Source organism: Urocitellus parryii, chromosome 1 (assembly GCF_045843805.1).
Source record: "Urocitellus parryii isolate mUroPar1 chromosome 1, mUroPar1.hap1, whole genome shotgun sequence".
Classification (NCBI taxonomy): domain Eukaryota; kingdom Metazoa; phylum Chordata; class Mammalia; order Rodentia; family Sciuridae; genus Urocitellus; species Urocitellus parryii.
The window spans coordinates 93,689,331-93,711,045 of record NC_135531.1 but is presented as its reverse complement, the minus strand read 5'-3'; the positions used below and the strand labels follow the sequence as shown (position 1 = coordinate 93,711,045).

General features: G+C 39.5%; 1 protein-coding gene and 1 long non-coding RNA gene across 3 annotated transcripts in view; one reads left to right on the top strand and one right to left on the bottom strand.

Annotated features, from left to right (window-relative positions):
• Sil1 (SIL1 nucleotide exchange factor) overlaps positions 1–21,715 on the top strand; it is a 253,723-nt gene that overhangs the window by 46,014 nt on the left and 185,994 nt on the right. For both annotated transcript variants that reach the window (XM_026401280.2, XM_077800745.1), the window contains one exon: positions 10,609–10,723. In XM_026401280.2, the coding sequence (XP_026257065.1) occupies positions 10,619–10,723 (105 nt within the window). In that variant the 5' untranslated portion in view covers positions 10,609–10,618. The remainder of the gene's footprint in view (positions 1–10,608; positions 10,724–21,715) is intronic.
• The window catches only part of LOC113191506 (uncharacterized), a 283,383-nt gene that overhangs the window by 110,159 nt on the left and 151,509 nt on the right, over positions 1–21,715 (bottom strand). The gene's annotated exons all lie outside the window — the stretch shown is intronic.

The window sequence follows — 21,715 nt, the reverse complement described above, 5'->3', positions numbered from 1 at the left end:
CAGGGATACCTAGTTTGAACCCAGAGCCTATATCCTTTCCATTGTACAGGGTGGAGATGGAATGGAATGGAGCTTTGGTAACTTTGGTTATCAGATACAATCTGATCGCTCACAGAACCTCTGGAAGAGTCAAGGAACAAGTATAAAGAGTAAGTCTCCTTATCCAATCCATGCTAGAAGCTTACAGTCTAGGGATCAAGTCACACTATTTCTCTAATTCACCTAGCCACTTGCTAATAAAATGATGAATCCGGTTTCTGTGGCTGTAGTCAAGCCCCATTCACTTTTCTGGGCTCTGTTTTCTTTTTCTGCCATGTAAATACATTCTTGTCTTATATGGTGTATGGGATATCAGAATCATATACTAGTTATAAATAAGCTTAGGTATTATCTCGGCCAGCTTTTTTTACTCAAAGCAGATGTCCTCTCCCCTCTGCTTTGATTTTACCAGACTGGTAAGTATATATGAGGGAAATTCTGAGTGTTGGGCTCTGTGAGGGGATGCAGGGATGTTTTGTTCCATGTACAGCTAGGGAGCTTGAATGATGGGAGGCTAAGAGGTCAAGCCACAGAAGGAGCCACTGTAGTCTAAATCTAGAGCTTTCTTCTTCCTGAATGTCTCTGCCTCTGTTATGGGCTGGCCTTTGTCAAGAGCATTCAGTGTGTTTGTGTGTGTGTGTGTGTGTGTATGTGTGGTGCGGGTACAGATACTGATCATGGTAGAGGTGGGTCTTTCCACAAGAGGGCCCCAGTAGGCTCTTTAAAAAAATCTTTGCCCTAGCACAAAATGAGCCTTTTTATTTATCCTGTTGCAGAACAAATAAAATGATGAATCCATTTTCTGTGGCTGATGTTACAGACCACTGAAGAGACAGCATGGTCTGTGGGAAGGGCATGGAGTCTGGGGCCAAACTGGCTTTGAGTCCTGACTCTTCTGCTTTCTGGCTGTGTGAACTCTGGCAAGTTACTTAACCTCTCTGAATTTTGATCCTTTTATGAGTAAAATGAGCAGCATGTTAGAATTGCCTCAGAGGGTTGTTGTGAAGAGTAAATGAGTTTAGAACTTTGCTTGGAACATAGACAATGCTCTGTAAATGTTGACTACAGTTATTATTTGACAGGATTTATTTTCCTCTGGGATATTCAGTTACTGCATTGGAATACTGGGGAAAGGGGTGTCACTAGGGTATTTCTCTCTTACTCCTACACCAATGATTACGATTATTACAGTTCTACAAAGTATAAAACTAAAGCTCTTGAGCAGTCTCAAGCATGGCTAAGAACTCTGAAAAGATAGAATTGTTTCTGATGGAGTTTCTTCTTGGAGAATTTGCCCCCTCTGCCTGCTGGTACGACTGTGTCCATCTCTGTCCTGAAGATGTATGTGTTAGGTTCCTGTGATGAAGCCACCTCCCATCTATTTATGGCATTGGAGAATCCTTGTATAGTACCTCTGGAGTGAGATTTTTTTTCTCTGTTATTAAGATGCTTAGTGGAATGTTGAAATTTTCACATTTAAAGAAGTGGTTCTAAATCTCCAAACCTCAGAGGTCCCATTCAACCTTACAAAGTATTCCCCACTTGTGCCTCTATTTTTCACATGTGGTCTCTCTCTCTCTCTCTTTTTGGTATTGGGAATTAAACCCAGGAGCACTATACTACTGATCTACATTCCCAGCCCTGTACACACACACACACACACACACACACACACACACACACACACTCTTAGCATTTTATTAGTTGTAGATGGACACAATACCTTTATTTATTTATTTTAAAATATTTGTATTAGTTGTTTATGGACTTTTATTTTATTTACTTATTTATATGTGATGCTGAGAATCGAACCCAGTGCCTTGCACATGCTAGACAAGTGCTCTACCACTGAGCAACAGCCCCAGCCCTATTTATTTATTTTTATGTGGTAGTAAGGATCTAACCCAGCACCTCACATATGCTAGGCAAGTGCTCTACCACTGAACTACAACCCTAATCCCCTTTTTAGATATTTTGAGGCAGGGTCTCGCTAAGTTGCCCAGGCTGGCCTCAAACCTGCTGAGGCTGGCTCTGAACTTGACAATTCTGCCTCAGCCTTTCAAGTTGCTGGGATTACTGGGATGAGGATCCTCTCTTGAAAAGCTCTCTCTGAGAAGTGGTGAGAGGGGAGGGGAGGGGTTGGGGAGATAGGAAGGATAGTAGAATGAAACAGACATTTTTATTACTGTGTGTATATATGTGACTGCAAGACCAATGTGATTCTGCAACCTGTATACTCAGAGAAATGAGAAATTATATCCCATCTGATTCAAATTATGATATGTCAAGATCACTGTACTGACATGTATAACTAAGTAAAACAAATTAAAAAAAAAAAGAAAAAAGAAAAGCTCTCTCTGGCCTCATTGCTCAAATCCAGTGGATTGACTCCTCAATCTGATCATTCCAATCTCTTGACATTGCTGCCTACAACTTAATTTTCTTTCTTTCTCTTTTTTGGTGGTACTGGGGACTGAACCCAGGTCTTCACACATATTAGGCAAGTACTCTACCAGCTCTTTTGAAAATTTTACGTTTTGGGATAGAGTCTTGATAAATTGATTGTCTGCCCTTGAACTTGGGATCCTCCTGTCTCAGTCTCCCTCGTAGCTGGGATGGTAGGTGTGTGCCATAGCACCCAGAAATTCTCTCCTTTTTAGACTTTTGTGATTCTGTATTAATATTATTGCTGTTACTCTGGTTCCTTGCTTGCTTGCTTTCTTTTCCTAACCCACAGTCATTAATTGAAGACGTGTTGGTCAACTGTCCTTTTTTCTCTATGGTTTTCTAATAACTTTACTCTTGTTATTTTGTTATCACCTCTTTGCTGATGACACCAAAAGTTTGCCCTGGCCAGCCCTATCTCCTTATTTGTCTTCTACAGGTATAAAGTTGCCAGAGCATTCCTGGTTCTACACAGAGACTCTGTAACTAGTGACATTGAACTGATTATTCCAGATGTAGATACCCAGTGCCTGTTGTATCTTTTGGGTCTTCAGCAGTCCAAATAAAGATTGAGCCTTAAGCTTCCTTCCAACATTCAGCTTCTTTGAGTCTGTAACCAGGTAGGATAGATCTGGCAAGGGTAGGCTGGGTTTCCTTTAATTTAATTACTTTGCTTGTCACTTGATTTCTTTTAGAGCCATTCTCTAATGCATTGAGACTGTAGATTGTAGTTTTTTTTAAAAAGTTTGTTGTGATTGTTTTTATACCTTTATTTTATTTATTTATTTTTATGTGGTGCTGAGGATTGAACCCAGTGACTCGCACATGCTAGGCAGGTGCTCTACCACTGAGCTCCAGCCCTGAGATATAGTAGTTTTTACTAATGGGCTTAGCTATCTTCTTAAAGATCTGTACTTTATTCCTACTGGGTTACAGGTGGGATAAGTCATATTCTCCTATCTCTTCTTCTCTTCCCACTTTATCCCATCTTGTTTGGCCCTCCTTCCCAGGCTGTAGTCCCAGCTGGACCTATGGGACCCTCCTTGGCTCCCTTTGGTGTCTTGCAGGACCAGCAGTTGTCTTTATATTACCATTGGAAAAGCTCTCTCTTGCAGTCTATAATAGTGGCTTTTTGACTTCATAGCTCTGTGGTCAGGTAGAGGCTTGGGCTCCAGCAGCCTCTTCTATTCCTTCATGGGTGCCTTGAGCAATCTGTTTGCTTGGACCTAGGCATGACTTCAATACTTGGGGCAAATACTATATCCCCATTGTACAAATGGCCAGTTCTGGGTCTAGTCTAGCCAGTTAGGGGGCTGAACTATAGTCAGCAGCCACACTTCTTTTGTTGTTCAAAGGCTCTTTTTATTTTATTATATCTACCCATTGACTTTCTGTTTAGTATGGGTCTTAGGGCGAAAATCCTGTTTGTCTGACTACTCCAAACTTTTTTCTCTTGTCTTTCAACTCTTCTTTAAAATTCTATTTCTCAGGCCTTTGCATGTTGTTCTCCCTTGTCACGGCTGTCCTTTCAGTGTCCTCTTTGCATTGTTTTTTCAGCTTTATATTTGTCTGCTTAAATTAGGTGGTAAGCTTCTGTTTGTGCAGAGGTGAGTGACTGTATGTGTGTATATGAGTTTGTGCAACCCATAAATAGTAATGAATCTGTGTCTGTGGGAAGAGCTCATCCTCTAACCTTCAGTTTATAAAGCAGGGGATTGTCTTACAGCTGTTCCTGCAGCTGGCAGTTCTATGCACTGGCAGCCTGGCTCTCTGGATGACAGTATGCTGGGAAAAACTCTGAATGGGTTAGGTCTGCCTTGGAATTTCAGCAGAAAACTGGTTTGAGTCTCTTCATTTTCAGGCATGGGTGTTCTCCTTTATCTATTACTTTCAACTTCTGGAAGTGGCTACCCAACAAAAGCCTGCCCTACTACTTTGAACCATGGGTAAGCTGGAGAGTATGTGGATCTTGCAAGAGGTAACACCTCTGGACAGTTATTCCAGCCTGCCCTGGCTGGCTGTGAATCCAGGGACAATAGCCCTCATCCCCATTCCAATGTTGGAGGAATAGCCAGGTTCCAGGTGCTGTCCTAGCTACTTTCCATGCATTGCTTTGTTTAATCCACCTTACCACCCTTAGAACTAGGAACTTTATTATACCCATTTTATAGGTGAAGAAACCGAGGCCTAGAGAAATTGTGTTCAAGATCACATAGCTAGGAATTGGTAGAACCAAGAACTAACCTTTGGTTTGTCTGACTCTAAATCCATGTACTCTGTTTTCTACTCAATATTTTTGTCTCGTTTCCTCCTTATTAAATGGAAGTAGGAATTCTTGCTCTTTCACTTTTTCCAGAAGATTGAGGAAAAAGTGGACATACATTGTAGACATACATTGTAGGGTAAGATGGAACTCCAGAGACTCCAAGACAGGCTGCTGAGGTGACTTTGCTTACATAGGACACCGAAGACTTTTGTCTTGTCTACCTGTGCTCTGTGATTCAGAGCAGCCAGTGTACATGGAGCCTGCCAGTCAGGTCAGAAGCTGGGAGAGACCCATCAGCTCTCCGCTCTCCTCCCCCTCCCCTTTTTGTTGGCTTCTTGCCATTCTCATTTCATTTTTTTGTTTTCTTTTCTTAGAGAAGACAAAAGTTACTGGAGGATGTCTTGTTCACACAGGGTCCAGTCCCCTCCCTAGTCTTGTCTGAATTGAGTGGAGGACAGGCACCAAGGGAAGTGGGGGTAGGTGGCCTCCTCCCACAGTCTCCACAAGCGTCTGCTCTGGGCTGCAGTGAGCTGGCAATACAGATAGCTGAGAGCATCCAACATCTATTTAAGTAGAGGTACAGCCTACAAATGGCGAGTTTTGATAGAAAAAGGGGCATCTTGAGTACCTTATTATCTCTTTTGTTCCAAAACTCAAGGATACTTAAGGAAAGAGTTACTGGTGGAAATTTTAAATGGGTTCCTCTTTCTTGGACTGATTGGTAGTGTTTTAAGTTGAATGAAGGCCATAGATGTAAAGATGTAGATCTGTCCTCTGTGAGAGCAGAGGATGATGAGAGGGTTTGTTCTGCAGGTTCTGAAGGGCCAGTGACCAGGGGAACCCAGAATTCATAAGTGGACACCTGATTTAGGGAGGGTATCCTCTTCAGGCCAAGTGTGCTGAACTGCACTTCAATGGGATGCTACAACTTTGGTTTTATGACAGAGACTGAAGTTTTGTGACTGCTTCTGCCAGTTCCTTTGTGATCAAGGGCCACCCTGACAAAATGTAACTGTGTGTTGCTTCTCCTTTCTCTGTTCTACCTCCCCTTCAGTCTCAGCATAAAGTCCAGGGCAAACAGGGCAAACTTTGCCTGTTCTCTCCACCTGCTGTTTTATTTATTTATTGTGGTGCTGGGGATTGAACCCATGCCCTCATGCATACTAGGCAATTGCTGTATTACTGAGCTACATTCCCAGCCTCACCTGCTACTTCTTGAGTAAGATCCAAGACCAAGTGAGATGGCTATAGGCCAGGCTTAAAAGGACAGAGGACACTGTTAACCATGCCTGCATGTTTCAGAGTTTGTGCTTGCTTTGTAAGTGCCCCTTCAAAGCCTGAGAAACTGTCTTGCCACCTGCTTTTCTCCCAGCCTCATTTCATCTAGGTCTCTCCTCTCTCCTCAGTCCTCGCACCCCTCTTATTCTTTATCCGTTTTCCATATCACTCCCCAATTTTTGTGAATGCAATAAATAGGTTAGGTGTATAGTCCATGTGAAATTATTGAGGGGAGATGAAGGATTCATTTGTGAATCGATCTCTCATCCCGAGTATTGGCAGAAAATGTTCCTGATGCTGTGAGTCTTTGCAGGACCTGGAGGTGCCTAGGAGTCCAGAGGGAGCTGCTATTTTTCTTGTCCTCCACTCCAGGAGGTGGAAAAATTGCTGTTCGTTCATCAGCTGCCCTAACCTCTTATTCCTCAGTTCCTCTGAATCCTCTTCCTCCTGCTCATTTGTCATCTTTGCTCGACTTCTTCCTTCTCATTTATCTTTTCCCCAGTACCAGTCTCAGTGTTTATTCCTGGCTGTAAGAAAGGAGCATCTAACAGTGTGCATATGCATAAACACATGAATACTCTGAGATAAAGGAAGGAAATCTGTGGCTTTTGGATTAATCTTTCTTTTCTTTTATTGTATGTTCTGATAATGCTGTGAGACCCTCACTTCAATTCTTTATCTCCCCTAACCACCCTGGCCAGGCCAGGCCATAGGGTTAAGAAAGGTATATAGGGCTTTAGGAAAGCTCCAGGGCTGTACCCTCTTGGGACCCATCTCCTGGTCTCATCAGCCTTTTTCTTCTTGATGTGGCCCTTGCATCTTTTTCACCCTCACCTAACCTGGCCCCTCTCCCTTTCACACCCAGGCATGGCCAGGCACCTATACAGAACCTAACGCTCCAGACAGTGAACTCCCTCTTTCAGTGCCCCCAAGGAGCTAGGTTGCTTGGGGAAGCTTGCCTGACACTCAGCCATTCCATTTTGTCATGAAGAAAAAGGTGGGGTGTGGGGAGGAACTGCAGAAAGCAAGGCTTTTGCTGCTGGGTGAGTGTAGCAGCTATTTTTAGTGTCCAAGCCTTTGCTTTTCCATTTGGCTGTGCTTTTTTAGCACAGTGCGGGTCCAGCAAGGCTGTTTTCTTTCATGGCTGCAGATGTCCTTAGGAAACGTTTTTTTTTTTTTTTTTTGTCTGCCCCTAGGGAGGTGTGGGCTGGGCAGAGTGGTAACAACTTCTCAGAGTGAGTCTAGGCAGGGCTTTGGGCCCCACTGCAATTCTGTCATGGGGCCAATTTGTTGAGGTGGAGCAGGGAGGGGTGTAACAGAAATAGGAGAGAGAAAAGTTAATACCACACTCTTCAGAGATAACCCCTGTAATTGATTTGCTTAAGCCACCACTGAGTAAACCACTGAATGAGATACATTAGGGCCCAAGGTTACACATAAAAACCTATTTAAAGGGCTGGGCTAATATGGACACATTCTGAAATTTTCTAAGATTTTTGTTCTGCTTATTTAATTTTTTCTTCTTTCTTTCCTAGTCTATTTGCCAATTTGGATTAATTCTTGATTTCCACTCTAGTTTACTAGTGAAAAATTGCTTAACTACTCCAAACAGAAACTCTGTTCCTATTAAACAGTAAGTCTCTATTACCCTTTTCCCTTAACCCCTGGTAAGCTTGATTCTACTTTCTGTCTTTGAATTAGCTATTGTAGATATTTCATGTAAGTAGAATCAAATATAATATCTGTCCTTTTATGTCTGGCTTATTTAATTTGACATAATATCTTCAAGGTTTATTCGTACTGCAGTGTGTATCATAATTTCATTATTTTATATGATTGAATAATATTCCATTGTATGTATATCACATTTTAAAACCTGTTAATCTGTTCGTGGTCACTTGGATTATTTATAGCTTTGAATATTGTAAATAATGCTGCAGTGAACATTGCTTTATAAGTAGCTGTTCAAATCCCTGTTTTCAGTCCTTTTGGGTATATATGTAGGAGTAGAAGTGCTAGGAAATAGGGCAGTTCTATATGTTGCTTTTTAAGGAACCATCAAACTGTTTTACTTATAATGACTACACTGTTTTACTTATAATGTATGATGGTTCCATTGGATCCAAATCCTCACTGATACTTGTTATTTTACTTTTTTAAAAAAAGTTGTTATAGCCAGGCATGTAATCCCAGTAGCCTGGGAGATTTGAGGCAGAAGGATCACAAGTTAAAGACCAGACTTAGCTACTTAGTGAGACTCTGTCTCAAAGTAAAAAATAAAAGGGCTGAGAATGTAGTTCAGAGGTAGAGTGTCCCTAGGTTCCAAACCCAGTACAACAAAACAAAAAAGAAAATATTATAACCATCCTAGAGAGTGATAAGTGGGATATCATTGTGATTTTTGATTTGCATTTCCCTAATGGTTAACAATGTTGAGAGTATTTTCACATCCTTATTAGCTGCTTATTTATTAGCTGATTATATATCTATTTTGGAGAAATACCAACATATCCTTTACCCATGTTTAAATTGGGTTATTTATCTCTATTGTTGAGATTCAGGAATTCTTGATATAATTTGGACATTTTTGGCTGCTGTTGTTGGTTGTGCTGGGGATCAAGCCCAGGACCTTGTACTTGCTAGGCAAGTACCTTCCACTGAGCTACACTCCCAGCCCAGTTCTGAACATTAACCCTTACCATGTATATGATTTGTAAATGTTTTATCCTGTTCTATGGGTTGTCTTTTCACTCTCTGAATGTTGTGCTCCTGTTCGTGTGAGTGTGTGTTGGTGTGATCTCAAACCCAGGGCCTCATGCATGCTAGACATGTGCTTTACCACTGAGCTACACTTCCATCCCCAATCCCTTGATAATATTTCTTGAGACACAAAATTTTTTATTTTTCTAATATTTATATTTAGTTGTAGTTGGACACAATACCTTTATTTTATTCATTTATTCTTATGTGGTGCTGAGGATTGAACATGTACCAGGGCCTTGTACATGCTAGGCGAGCACTCTACCACTGAACCACAACCCCAGCCCCACAAAAGATTTTCAACTTTGATAAATTCTTATATATATATTTTCCTATGGTTGCCTGTGCTTTTGGTATTATTTTTAAGAAACCATCACCAAATCCCAAGTTATTAAGATCACACCTATGTTTTCTTATAAGGGGTTTATACTTTTAGCTCTTAAATTAAGTTCTCTGATCCATTTTGAGTTAGATTTTGTATATGGTGTAAGGAAAGGGTCCAACTTCATTCTTTTGCATATGCAGTTATCCTAGTAGTGTTTGTTGAAGAGACTGTCGTTTCCCCACTGAATAATGTTGGCACCCTTGTTGAAAATTAATTGATTATATATATGATTATTGATGTGCTCTATTCTATTCTTTTGGTCTATATGGTTATCCTTATGCCAGTACCTCCCTTTTGTAGGAAGTTTTGAGATCAGAGGTGTGAGTCCTCTACCTTTCTTCTTTTTCACAATTGTCTTGGCTGTCCTGGGCTCCTTGAAATTCCATATGAATTTTAGGACAAATTTTTCCATTTCTGCAAAAAATACCACTGGGATTTTGATAGAGATTGCTTTGGGTAATATTATCATCTTAACAATATTAAGTCTGTAATCCATGAACATAGGATGTCCTTCCATCTTTGTGGTTTTAAAAATTTTAACAAATCGGGTGTGGTGGTGTATGCCTGTAATCCCAGGGACTTGGGAGGCTGAGGCAGGAGGATCACTAGTTCAAAGCCAACCTCAGCAACAGCAAGGCCCTAAGCAATTCAGTGAGACCCTATCTCTAAATAAAATGCAAAATAGGGCTGGGAATGTGGCTCAGTGGTCTAGTGGCCCTGAGTTCAATCGCCAGTACCAACAAAAAATAAAATAATTTTTTTTTAATATTTATTTTTTAGTTTTTGGTGGACACAACATCTTTGTTTGTATGTGGTGCTGAGGATCGAACCCGGGCTGCATGCATGCCAGGCGAGCACACTACCGCTTGAGCCACATCCCCAGCCCATAAAATAAAATTTTAACAGCTACTAGGGCCTATACTTTTGTTTGGCCATTTGAAAAGGAATGCGAAAGGCTTCATGGCCTGGAAATATTGAACTTTGTTGGCATAGAGGGTGTTGATGTCATCTCTTTTCAGATATGATAATGGATGTGATTAAAAGTAGATATAGAGGCTTACATGGAGTCAGCCCATATTTGTTCACATATAGATCAGGTGGTTAATTTTTCTCTCTCCCCACCATACCCAATACACTCTCTCCAAGCTAAGAATAGATGATTAATTGAGGAAGGAAGGGACCAGTGCTCTGATAGCACATGAAAGAGTCCTGGGTTACTGTACAGTTCCAGCCAGAGCATTTCTCCCCTTGAGTAGTTGAATCTGTTACAGGAAATGGAAGCTTGAAACTTACCTAGAAATGGTAAAAGAACTAGATAACTTTATGTAGGAAATGTCTGACATCTGCGGGGCAAGTGCCATGATAGGAATCACAGTGCTGGGGGACCAGGTTCCAGCTTTTCATGGACCTTTGTTTTCTGTGCTTGTATCTTCAGGTCCCTGACTATGGTTCCTCAGAGCCTGCCTCCATCTAGGATGGTTCCCCTGGGGATGCTGCTTGGGTTACTGATGGCCTCCTGCTTCACCTTCTGCCTCAGTCATCAGAACCCAGTAAGTGTCTTACTGAAGATAGGTGGAATTCCTAATGAGATGTGAGAGAGTCTCCCTGTCAACCAACAGGGTTTCTGTGGGATGGGGTGGACTTTTATTTTTCTTTCTTAGAGAAATGTGGCTTTTTCTTTTCCATTTCTGAGTTCACTCCCTTCTTTTTTTTTCTTAATATTTTTTTTAGTTGTAGTTGGACACAATGCCTTTATTTTATTTATTGTTACGTGGTGCTGAGGATCAAACCCAGCGCCTCACATGTGCTAGGTGAGTACTCTACTGCTGAGCCACAACCCCAGCCCCATTCCCTTCTTTTTAAAGCTCATGACACAGTTATCCTTTGGGGAAAAGATGATGATGCTATAGTAATGATGATAATAATAAGTAGTTTCATGGACCAAGCATTGTATTAAGTGCTTTATATATAGTCTCATTTAATTCTCTCAATAACCCTATGAAGTATTATTATTATTATTCTCATTTTGAAAAGGAGAAGACTTAGGGTCAGAGATTTCAAGGTACTTGGCCAAAATCACACTACCACTTTGAAGCACAGCTGGAAAGGTCAGGATTCTCCCCATGAGCTGACTGCCTGTGCGGTGAGCACCAAGTAAGATTCTGCTTCTTCCTCTTCTTTCTTGCTTGTGATTTCTCAGGCTTTTTTTTTTTTAATATTTATTTTTTTTTTAGTTGTAGTTGGATACAACACCTTTATTTCACTTATTTATTTTTGTACGTGGTGCTAAGGATTGAACCCAAGGTCTCGCACGGCGAGGCGAGCGCTCTACCGCTGAGCCACAACCCCAGCCCTCAGGCTTTCTTTATCCTCTCTCTTTTTCTTCTTGTTCTTTCCAGGCCTCTCTTCATTAACTTAGACTTCATTGCTCAGGGCCCCTGTCTTTGTCACAGGCAGAAGGAGAATGCCCAAGAAGGCCTAAGTTTGGCCTGGCAGCAGCATGCTAAGCCTCCTGACCTCTTTCTCCTACCTGTCTCAGCAACAGTTTGCCCTTGGCCAGTGCCCCCATGCCCTCCTTTGAGACAATCTGACTATCAGCTTTCTGATATTTTTACCCTCCCCTGGCCTCCTTCCCCAACCCCCAGCACTCCTACTAAATGTTGGGTAAAGCTCTGGAGGCTTTGGAACTGGAGGTCCTTGAAGTGCAAATGACAATTGTGATGAATTTAATAACAGTCCAGCTCAGCCAAGGTTCACCTCTGGCTCATGGCAAGCTTCCACCTTCTCTCTGAAGTCATTTGTTTTCTCTCTGCCTTTCCCCTCACTTTGTGGAGCAGGAGAGAACATACAGTTAGGAGTCACGAATTCTTTTGAGCTTTTAATGTTTTCTGACTAAGATCCTATTGGTGCTGTTTTTTTGGCCTCCTCTTCAAGGACAATGAGAATGGGATCCCAGAGGCCCTTGAAGGTGGGACTGACTGCAGCATGAGGTTGTGGCTGTAAGATGGCATTGGCAGTAAAATGGCCCTGAAAACACCTGAGATTCTCAAGGGATTGGGGCTGTGTTTCTTTTCCAACTTGCAGCTCATGAGGATCCCCATGCTCCCTGTTGAGAGCTTTAGCAGAAGCACAATTACCAAAAGCATACTGATGAATTTACTTAAGGACTGTGTGCTAGTAAGTCTCTTTTGGATAATAGTCCAACCAAATAGATGAGCTTTCAGAGCCATAAATATTCTAGCCCATTTATATTAGCTCTATTTAGTGTAGTCTCAGAAAAATGTTAATACTGACTTTCAGCAACAGAAGCCGCTTTTATCCTTATGTCTGTTCCTAAGCTGTTTCCATTTGTCATAATCTATCATCATGTGTAAGCACAAGTAGAAGTTGAAGCATCTTTTCTCTCATACCATAAAAATTGCTGCCCTGATGGCATTTAAAATCCAAATTATGTAGCCAGCCACCTTCACAGTAGTGAAAATGGGGTGGGGTGGTGGTGCTTGTAATACTTTCTTCAGAGCCTGGAGTCCAGGCAGATGCTCCTGATGACCTGGAATTGTCTTATCTAAAGGCATGTATGTAGGCTAATGGCCATCTAGGATACCATGGCTGTGTGTACCAGTATGATCTGCAGACAGTCTCCCTTTACAGCTCCTGCTGTGTACTTCCCTGGAATGCCACATCCTAGATGGAGTGTAAATGCCAAAAGGGCTATGGTTGTGAGATATTGGCCTTAAAAAAGGTGATTGAGGAGAGAGATGAGATAGTGAATTTCAGTAGAAGGAGCACAGGCCCTTTATATGCTCTCTTTTTACCCACCTACTCTGGCAATTTGAACATTTCTGAACTTTATTTCCTCATTTGTAAGACCAGGGTGGTACCTTCCTGTTGAGATTTTAGTGTTGATTAAAAGTGATTATATAGACCAAGCACCTATTGGGACTGGCACAATATAGTCAATAAACGTCAGACATTATTTTTAGTATGGGAGCAGCTACTTCGTGGTTTCACTTGAGCCTGTGTCAAGCAGGCTTCTGTCCCAAAATGTTGCCCTAGCAGTCTGTCTCTGTCACAGTCTATCAACCTACCATTAAAAAGTCATTCATCTTTTTGGATCTTGAAGCTTTTAGGAATATCTTACTCAGATACAAGTGCAAGAAAGTGTGACTTGGTAAGCTGTTGTCAGCTAACGCCTTAGTTGGGGTTTCTTGCCAGTTGAGAGGAAATTGATATTTGGAATGATAATGGTTGGGAGAAGAGTGTGCTCATGATCTAAAGGAAGGGAGCCCCAAGAAACCAGCTGAGGGCACCAAAGCTTGGGATTTACTTAGGAGCTGAACAAGGGTGGCCTGCTTCTCAGTTCTTGTTTTCTCTTTTCTCCTCAGGACACTGTCTGGGCAGAGAGGCTGGTTTTGCTTGTCATTTCTGTGGGACTGTTTGTCATCTGCTCCATATTTGGGAAGAGGGATGTGCTGATAGATGTGTTCAGTGATCTTATTGCCCTAGCTTCATTCCCTCAGTGTCCAGGATGCAGCTATTTGGACACTTGACCAGGAAAGAAACACAGAAGTGAATTGGAATTCACATATAGGCTTTGGGTTTTTGAACAGGCCGTATATCAATTCTCATCTGTAAAATGGGAATGATAATATGTGCTTCACAGATGAGACTCAGATGAACCGAGGCTTGAAAGGCACTTTAACCCAATGGCTGGCCTATGGTCAGGGCTTAATAATGGTAGCTGTTGTGATCACTATAACCCCATTCTCAAGATGCTGCTTTTTCACAAAACTTCTGGAGCTCCCCCTTTGAACTGACTATCCAATGTGTGAGATATTTATAGCACTGAACCTTTTTCAGTGCTCCTGGCCTTTGAGGATAGCCAGATATGACTTGGGCAAAATGTCCAAAATCACTCAGAGCCAAATCTGGTGAACAAGGTGAACTGATTGGTCAAGGGAGCACCAGTTTTCTACCATCTTCCACCAAAAGATGAGATGTTCTGTAGATAATGACAGAATTTGGGTTTGTGTTCTAAAATCTGGTTCAAAGATGATACCAAGAGAAGGTGCAGAAATCCTTTTGAGCAGTGACAGGATTATTGCAAAAATGTTTGGTCTCTTTGGGGCTTAAAGCGTGTGGCCTAGTGGCTCTTGAGTCAGTTTGTTTCTTTCCATGTGTTTTATTTTTAATTGACACTTAGTAGTTGTACATATTTATGGGTTATAATGTGATATTTCAATACATGTATACGATGTATAATGATAAGATCAGGACTATAGACATATCTCATTTCTTCATGTTGGGAACGTACACAATCTTCTAGCTAGTTTGAAATAATCAATTGTTGTCAAGCATAGTTATTTTACTATGTTGTAGAACACTAGAAGTTATTCCTCCTATTCATCTGTACCTTTGTAACCACTAACCATCTTTTCCCCATTTCCCCCTCCTCCCCCATTTCCCGAGCTCTGGTAACCTCTATTCTATTTTTTAGTTCTGTGAGATTTTTAATTTCTATATATGTGAGAACATAACATTTTTGTCTTTCTGGTCTGACTTATTTCACGTAACATATGTCCTTTAGTTTCATCTTTGTTGCTGCAAGTGACAGTTTCATTCTTTTTACGGTCGAATAATATTCCATTGTATATATATGCCATATTTTCTTTATTCATCCATCCATTGATGGATAGCTGGGTTGATTCCATATCTTGGCTATTGTAAGTAGTGTTGCAATAAACGTGTGAGTGGAGATATTTTTTCCACATACTGATATCATTTCCTTTGCACATATATCCAGTAGAGTGATTTCTAGATCACATGCCAGTTCTATTCTAGTCTTTTGAGGAGTCTCCATACTGTTTTTCATAATGGCTATACTAATTTACATTTCCACCAATCAGTGCATTTCTCTGCATCCTCACCAGCATTTTTTAAATTGATTTTATTTTTTTAAATGCACGACAGTGGAATGTATTACAATTCTTATTACACATATAGAGCACATTTTTTCTTATCTTTGTATAAAGTATGTTCACGCCAATTCATGTCTTTATACATGTACTTGTTTTTTTTTTTGCATTACAATTCTTTTTTTAAATATTTTTTTTGTACACAATAACTTTATTTTATTTATTTATTTTTATGTGGTGCTGAGGATCGAACCCAGGGCCTTGCAAGTGTGTGCTGAGCCATAATCCCAGCACCATAACCCCAGCATTACAATTCTTATTACACATATAGACCACAATTTTTCTTATCTTTGTATAAAGTATGTTCACGCCAATTCATGTCTTTATACATGTACTTGTTTTTTTTTTTTTTTTTGCATTACAATTCTTTTTTTAAATATTTTTTTTGTACACTAACTTTATTTTATTTATTTATTTTTATGTGGTGCTGAGGATCGAACCCAGGGCCTTGCAAGTGTGTGCTGAGCCATAATCCCAGCACCATAACCCCAGCATTACAATTCTTATTACACATATAGACCACAATTTTTCGTTTCTGTTTGTATATAAAGTAGGTTGATACCTAATTTGTGTCTTCATACATGTACTTTGGATAATGAAATCCATCACATTCCACCATCCTTGCTAATCCCCTGCCCGCTCCTTTTCCCTTCCATTCCTCTTCCCTATCTAGAATTCATCTAATCCTCCTATGCTGTCCTTCCCTACTCCACTATGAGTCAACCTCCTTATATCAGAGAAAACATTTGGCATTTGTGTTTTTGGGATTGGCTAACTTCACTTAGCATTATCTTCCAATGCCATCCATTTACTTGCAAATGCCATGATTTTGTTCTTTCTTAATGCTGAGTAAAATTCCATTGTGTATATATGCCACATTTTTTTTATGCACTCATCCACTGAAGGACATCTAGGTTGGCTCCACAGTTTAGCTATTGTGAATTGTGCTGCTATAAACATTGATGTGGCTGTGTCCTTGTAGTATGCTGTTTTTAAGTCCTTTGGGTATTGTCCCAGGAGAGGAATAACTGGGTCAAATGGTGGTTCCATTCCCAGATTTCCAAGGAATCTCCATACTGCTTTCCAAATTGACTGCACCAATTTGCAGTCCCACCAGCAATGTATGAGTGTACCTTCGCCCCCCACATCCTTGCCAGCACTTGTTGTTTGTCTTCATAATAGCTGCCATTCTGACTGGAGTGAGATGATATCTTAGAGTAGTTTTGATTTGCATTTCTCTGATTGCTAGAGATGATAAGCATTTTTTCATATATTTGTTGATTGATTGTATATAATCTTCTGAGAAGTGTCTGTTCAGGTCCTTGGCTCATTTGTTGATTGGGTTATTTGTTTTTTCAGTGTTTAGCTTTTTGAGTTCTTTATGTACCCTAGAGATTAGTGCTCTATCTGATGTGTGAGGGGTAAAAATTTGCTCCCAGGATGTAGGCTCTCTGTTCACTTCACAGTTTGTTTCTTTTGCTGAGAAAAAAACTTTTTAATTTGATTCCATCCCATTTATTGATTCTTGGTTTTAATTCTTGCACTATAGGAGTCTTATTAAGGAAGTTGGGGCCTAATCCCATATGATGACGATTAGGGCCTACTTTTTCTTCTATTAGATGAAGAGTCTCTAGTTTAATTCCTAGGTCTTAATCCATTTTGAGTTGAGTTTTGTGCATGGTGAGAGAGAGGGGTTTAATTTTTTTTTTGTTGTATATGGATTTCCAGTTTTCCCAGCACCATTTGTTGAAGAGGCTATCTTTTCTCTAATGCATGTTTTTGGCACCTTTGTCTAATATAAGATAATTGTAATTTTGTGGGTTAGTTTCTGTGTCCTCTATTCTGTACCATTGGTATACCAGCCTGTTTTGGTGACAGTACTATTCTGTTTTTGTTACTATTGCTTTGTACTATAGTTTAAGGTTTGGTATTGATACCACCTGCTTCACTCTTCCTGCTTAGGATTGCTTTAGCTATTTTGGGTCTCTTATTTTTCTAGATTGCCGCAGTCTGGCTGGGCACAATTCAGGAGCCACTTGTCAAAAGAAACGAACTTTATTTTTAGAACCACACAGGGCCAAACAAAACAGCTCCTCAGGAAAAACCTTCAGAGCCCAACTGCCACCACCGGCTTCCCACAAGCCTCTCCACCTCCCCCCCCCCCTCCTGCTCTTGAGGCCGATTGGCTGGGTCGCATGGGCGGAGCCAAAAAAGTCCCCCAATGAGCAGCTCCGTGGTCTGAAAGGGCAGGGAAACAGCCCAATGAGCATCACTGCAGAGGAGCCAATCAGTTGGCAGCTAGAAGTTGCTGGGGCCGCTGTGAGCCAATCATCAGCTGGCAGCTGGAAGTTTGCTGGCAGCTGGAAGTTTGCTGGGGCCCCTTCAGCTGTGGCTCTCAACATCAGATGAATTTTATAATTGCTTTTTCTATTTCTGTGAGGAATATCATTGGGATTTTGATTAGAATTGCATTAAATCTGTGTAGTGCTTTTGATAGAATTAATATTATCAAAATGACCATACTATCTATGAGCAATATCTTCTAAGGTCTTCTTTGATTTCTCTCTTTAGGGTTCTGTAGTTTTCATTGTAGAGACCTTTCACCTCTTTTGTTAAGTTTATTCCCAAGTATCTTTTTTTTTTTTTGAGGATATTGTGAATGGGGTAATTTTCCTCACTTCCTTCTCAGAGGATTTGTCATTGATATACAGAAATGCCTTTGATTTATGGGTGTTTATTTTATATCCTGCTACTTTGCTGAATTCATTTACTAGTTCTAGAAGTTTTCCTGGAGTTTTTAGGTCTTCTAGGTATAGTATCATATCGTCAGCAAATAGAGCTAATTTAAGTTCTTCTTTTTCTATACATATTCCTTTAATTTCTTTCATCTGTCTAATTGCTCTGGCCAGTGTTTCAAGAACTATGTTGAACAGAAGTGGTGAAAGAGGATATTCCTGTCTGTTCCAGATTTTTTCCTCTGTTTAGAATGATGTTGGCCTGAGGCTTAGTGTAGATAGCCTTTAAGATGTTGAGATATGTTCCTGTTATCCCTAGTTTTTCTAGTGTTTTGAACATAAAGTGGTACTGTATTTTGTCAAATGCTTTTTCTGCGTCTATCGAGATGGTCATATGATTCTTATCTTTAAGTCTATTGATGCAATGAATTACATTTATTGATTTCCGTATGTTGAACCAACCTTGCATCCCTGGGATGAATCCCACCTGATCATGGTGCACAATGTTTTTGTATTCGATTTGCCAGAATTTTATTGAGAATTTTTGCATCTATGTTCAGTAGAGATATTGGTCTGAAGTTTTCTTTCTTTGAATTGTCTTTGTTTTAGAATCAGGGTGATATTGGCCTCATAGAATGAGTTTGGAAGTGCTCTCTCTTATTCTATTTCCTGAAATAAATTGAAGAGTATTGGTATTAGTTCTTCTTTAAAAGTCTTGTAGAACTCAGCTGTGTATCCATCCAGTCCTGGGCTTTTCTTCATTGGTAATCTTTTGATGGTTTCTTCTATTTCCTCACTTGATATTGGTCTGTTTAGGTTGTGTATATCTTCCTGGCTCAATCTGGGCAGATCATATGACTTAAGAAATTTATCTATGCCTTCAATGTCTTCTATTTTATTGGAGTATAAGATTTCAAAATAATTTCTGATGATCTTCTGTATTTCTGTGGTGTCTGTTGTGATAGTGCCTTTTTCATCAGGTATGCTGGTAATTTGAGTTCTCTCTTTCCTTCTCTTCATTAGCATGGCTAAGGGTCTGTCAATTTTATTTATTTTTTCAAAGAACCAACTTTTAGTTTTGTCAATTTTTTTCAATTGTTTCTTGTTTCGTTTTTATTGATTTCTGCTCTAATTTTAATTATTTCTTGCCTTCTACTGCTTTTGCTGCTGATTTGTTCTTCTTTTTCTAGGGCTTTGAGATGTAGTGAGGTCATTTATTTGTTGACTTTTTCTTCTTTTAAGGAATGAACTCCATGCAATGAATTTTCCTCTTAGTACTGCTTTCTTAGTGTCCCAGAGATTTCAATATGTTGTGTCTGTGTTCTCATTTACCCATAAGAATTTTTTAATCTCCTCCTTTTTGTCTTCTGTAACCCATTGTTCATTCCATAACATATTGTTCAATCTCCATGTTATGCATAAATTTTTATTTTTTATTTTGTCATTAATTTCCAATTTCATTCCATTATGATCTGATAAAATACATGGTAGTAGCTCTACTTTTTTTTTTTTGTATTTGCTAAGAGTTGCTTTGTGGCATAGTATATGTAGACATTTATTTATTTATTTATTTATATGCGGTGCTGAGAATAGAGCCCAGTACCTCACACATGCTAGGTAAGCGCTCTTCCACTGAGCTACAACCTTAGCTGTAGGGGACTTTCTTTGGGGGAATACTGGGGTTTAGATCCACAGCGCTTAACCATTGAGCCACATCTCCAGCCATTTTTTTAAATTTTAATTTTTATTTAAACTTTTATTTATAAAGTTTTTAATTTTAATTTTTTATTTTGAGACAGAGTCTTACTAAGTTATTTAGGGTCTAAGTTGCTGAAGCTGGCTTTAAACTTGTGATCCTTTTGCCTAAGCCTCCTGAGCCACTGGGATTATAGGAGTGTACCACCATTGCTGGTGTGGGGTATTTTTTAATTTTAATATTTTTTTATGGTACTAGAGACTGAATCCAGGGTCTTGTGCATACTGTATTGCTCAGTTGTATCTCCAACCCAACACATATTTGCTCATTTTAAAATTTGATTTTTTTCTTGTTGTTTGAGTTCCTCATGTATTCTGGATAGTAATACCATGTTAAGTGAATAATTTGCAAATGAATAATTTTCTTTCATTCTTTAGGTGTGTCTTCAATCAGTTATTTCCTTCCTGCACAGAAGCTTTTATGTCATTTTAATTGTTGATGTTTGTGCATTTGGGATTGTATCTAAAAAAAAATCTTTGCCTAGACCAATGTCCTGCAGTATTTTCCTTATGTTCTTGTTTACTTGATCTTTAAAAAATATGGTGAGTGATAGGGGGTCTAGTTTCTTTCTTCTGCTTATGGATATCCAGTTTTTCCAACACCATTTATTGAGGAGACTTTCCTTTCTCCAGTGTATTTTCTTGCTATCTTTGTCAGAAATCAATTGGCTGAGCTGAGTGTGGTGACATGCAACTGTAATCTAACAGTTGAGAGCCTGAGGCTGGGAGATAGATCTCTTGAATCTAGAAATTCAAGACCTGCCTGTCTAACATAGCAAGACCTCATCTAAATAAAACTGTTATATGTATATGAAGTATCTGTGTATAAATATATATGTACTTATATGTATGTACATTATATATATGTACATTATATATATATATATACTGTATGCATATATATCATATACATAAATATCATACACACACACACTCACACACACACACACTCACACACACACACAACATACATCTCAGTTAGCTGCAAATACATGGATTTATTTCTGGGTTTGCTTTGTTGTTCCATTGGTCTGTGTGTCTTTTTTTATACCAGTACCATGCTGTTTTGGTTACTATAGCTTTGTAGTATGTTTTGAAGTCAGATATTGCAATGTTAACATTTTGTTCTTTTTGTTTAGGATTTCTTTGGCTGTTTGGAGTCTTTTGTGGTTCCATGTAAATTTTAGGAGTGTTTTTCTGTTTCTGTAAAAGAGATACTTGGTATTTTGATAATAATTGCATTGAATCAGTAGATTACTTTGGGTAGTATACACATTTTAACACTCCAACTTCTAGTCCATGAACATGGGCTACTTTTCATGTTTTGGTGTCTTCCTCAATTTATCTTATTTTTTGTAATTTTATTTGTAGTGGTACTTACTTCCTTGATTAAATTTATTCCTCTGTGAGTGTGTGTGTGTGTGTGTGTGTGTGTACGTGTACTGTGAATGGGATTGCTTTCTTCTTTCTTGGCATTATTCTTTTATAAAAAAGCTTTTATTTTTATAGGTTTATTTTGTATCCTACAACTTTACTGATTTTGTTTATTAGTTCTAACAGGTGTTTTAATATTTTTTATTTGTTTTAATTAGTTACACATGACAGTACAATGATCTTGACATATCATACATTTGAATAAGATGGGATATAATTTCTCATTTTTCTGAGTGTACAGGTTGCAGAATCACATTGGTTATGCAGTAACGTATATGTTATGTATACACAGCAATAATAATGTCTATTTTATTCTGCTGTCCTTCCTTTCCCCCCTTCTCCTTCCCTCCCCTCCCATCACTTTTCTCTACCCAATCTAATGTGACACACTTCTTTTTTTTTTCTCACATTGTCATACATGTATTCTGTATAACGATGAGGGTCTCCTTCCATCTTCTGTGCAATTCCCTTCTCCCTCCCTTTCCCTCCCTTCCCTATCTAGAGGTAATCTTCTCATGCTCTTCCTCCCTACCCCATTTTGAGTGACTCCCCTTATATCAGAGAAGACAGTCAGAATTTGTTTTTTAGGGATTGGCTAACTTCACTTAGCATAATCTGTTCTAATGCCATCCATTTCCCTGCA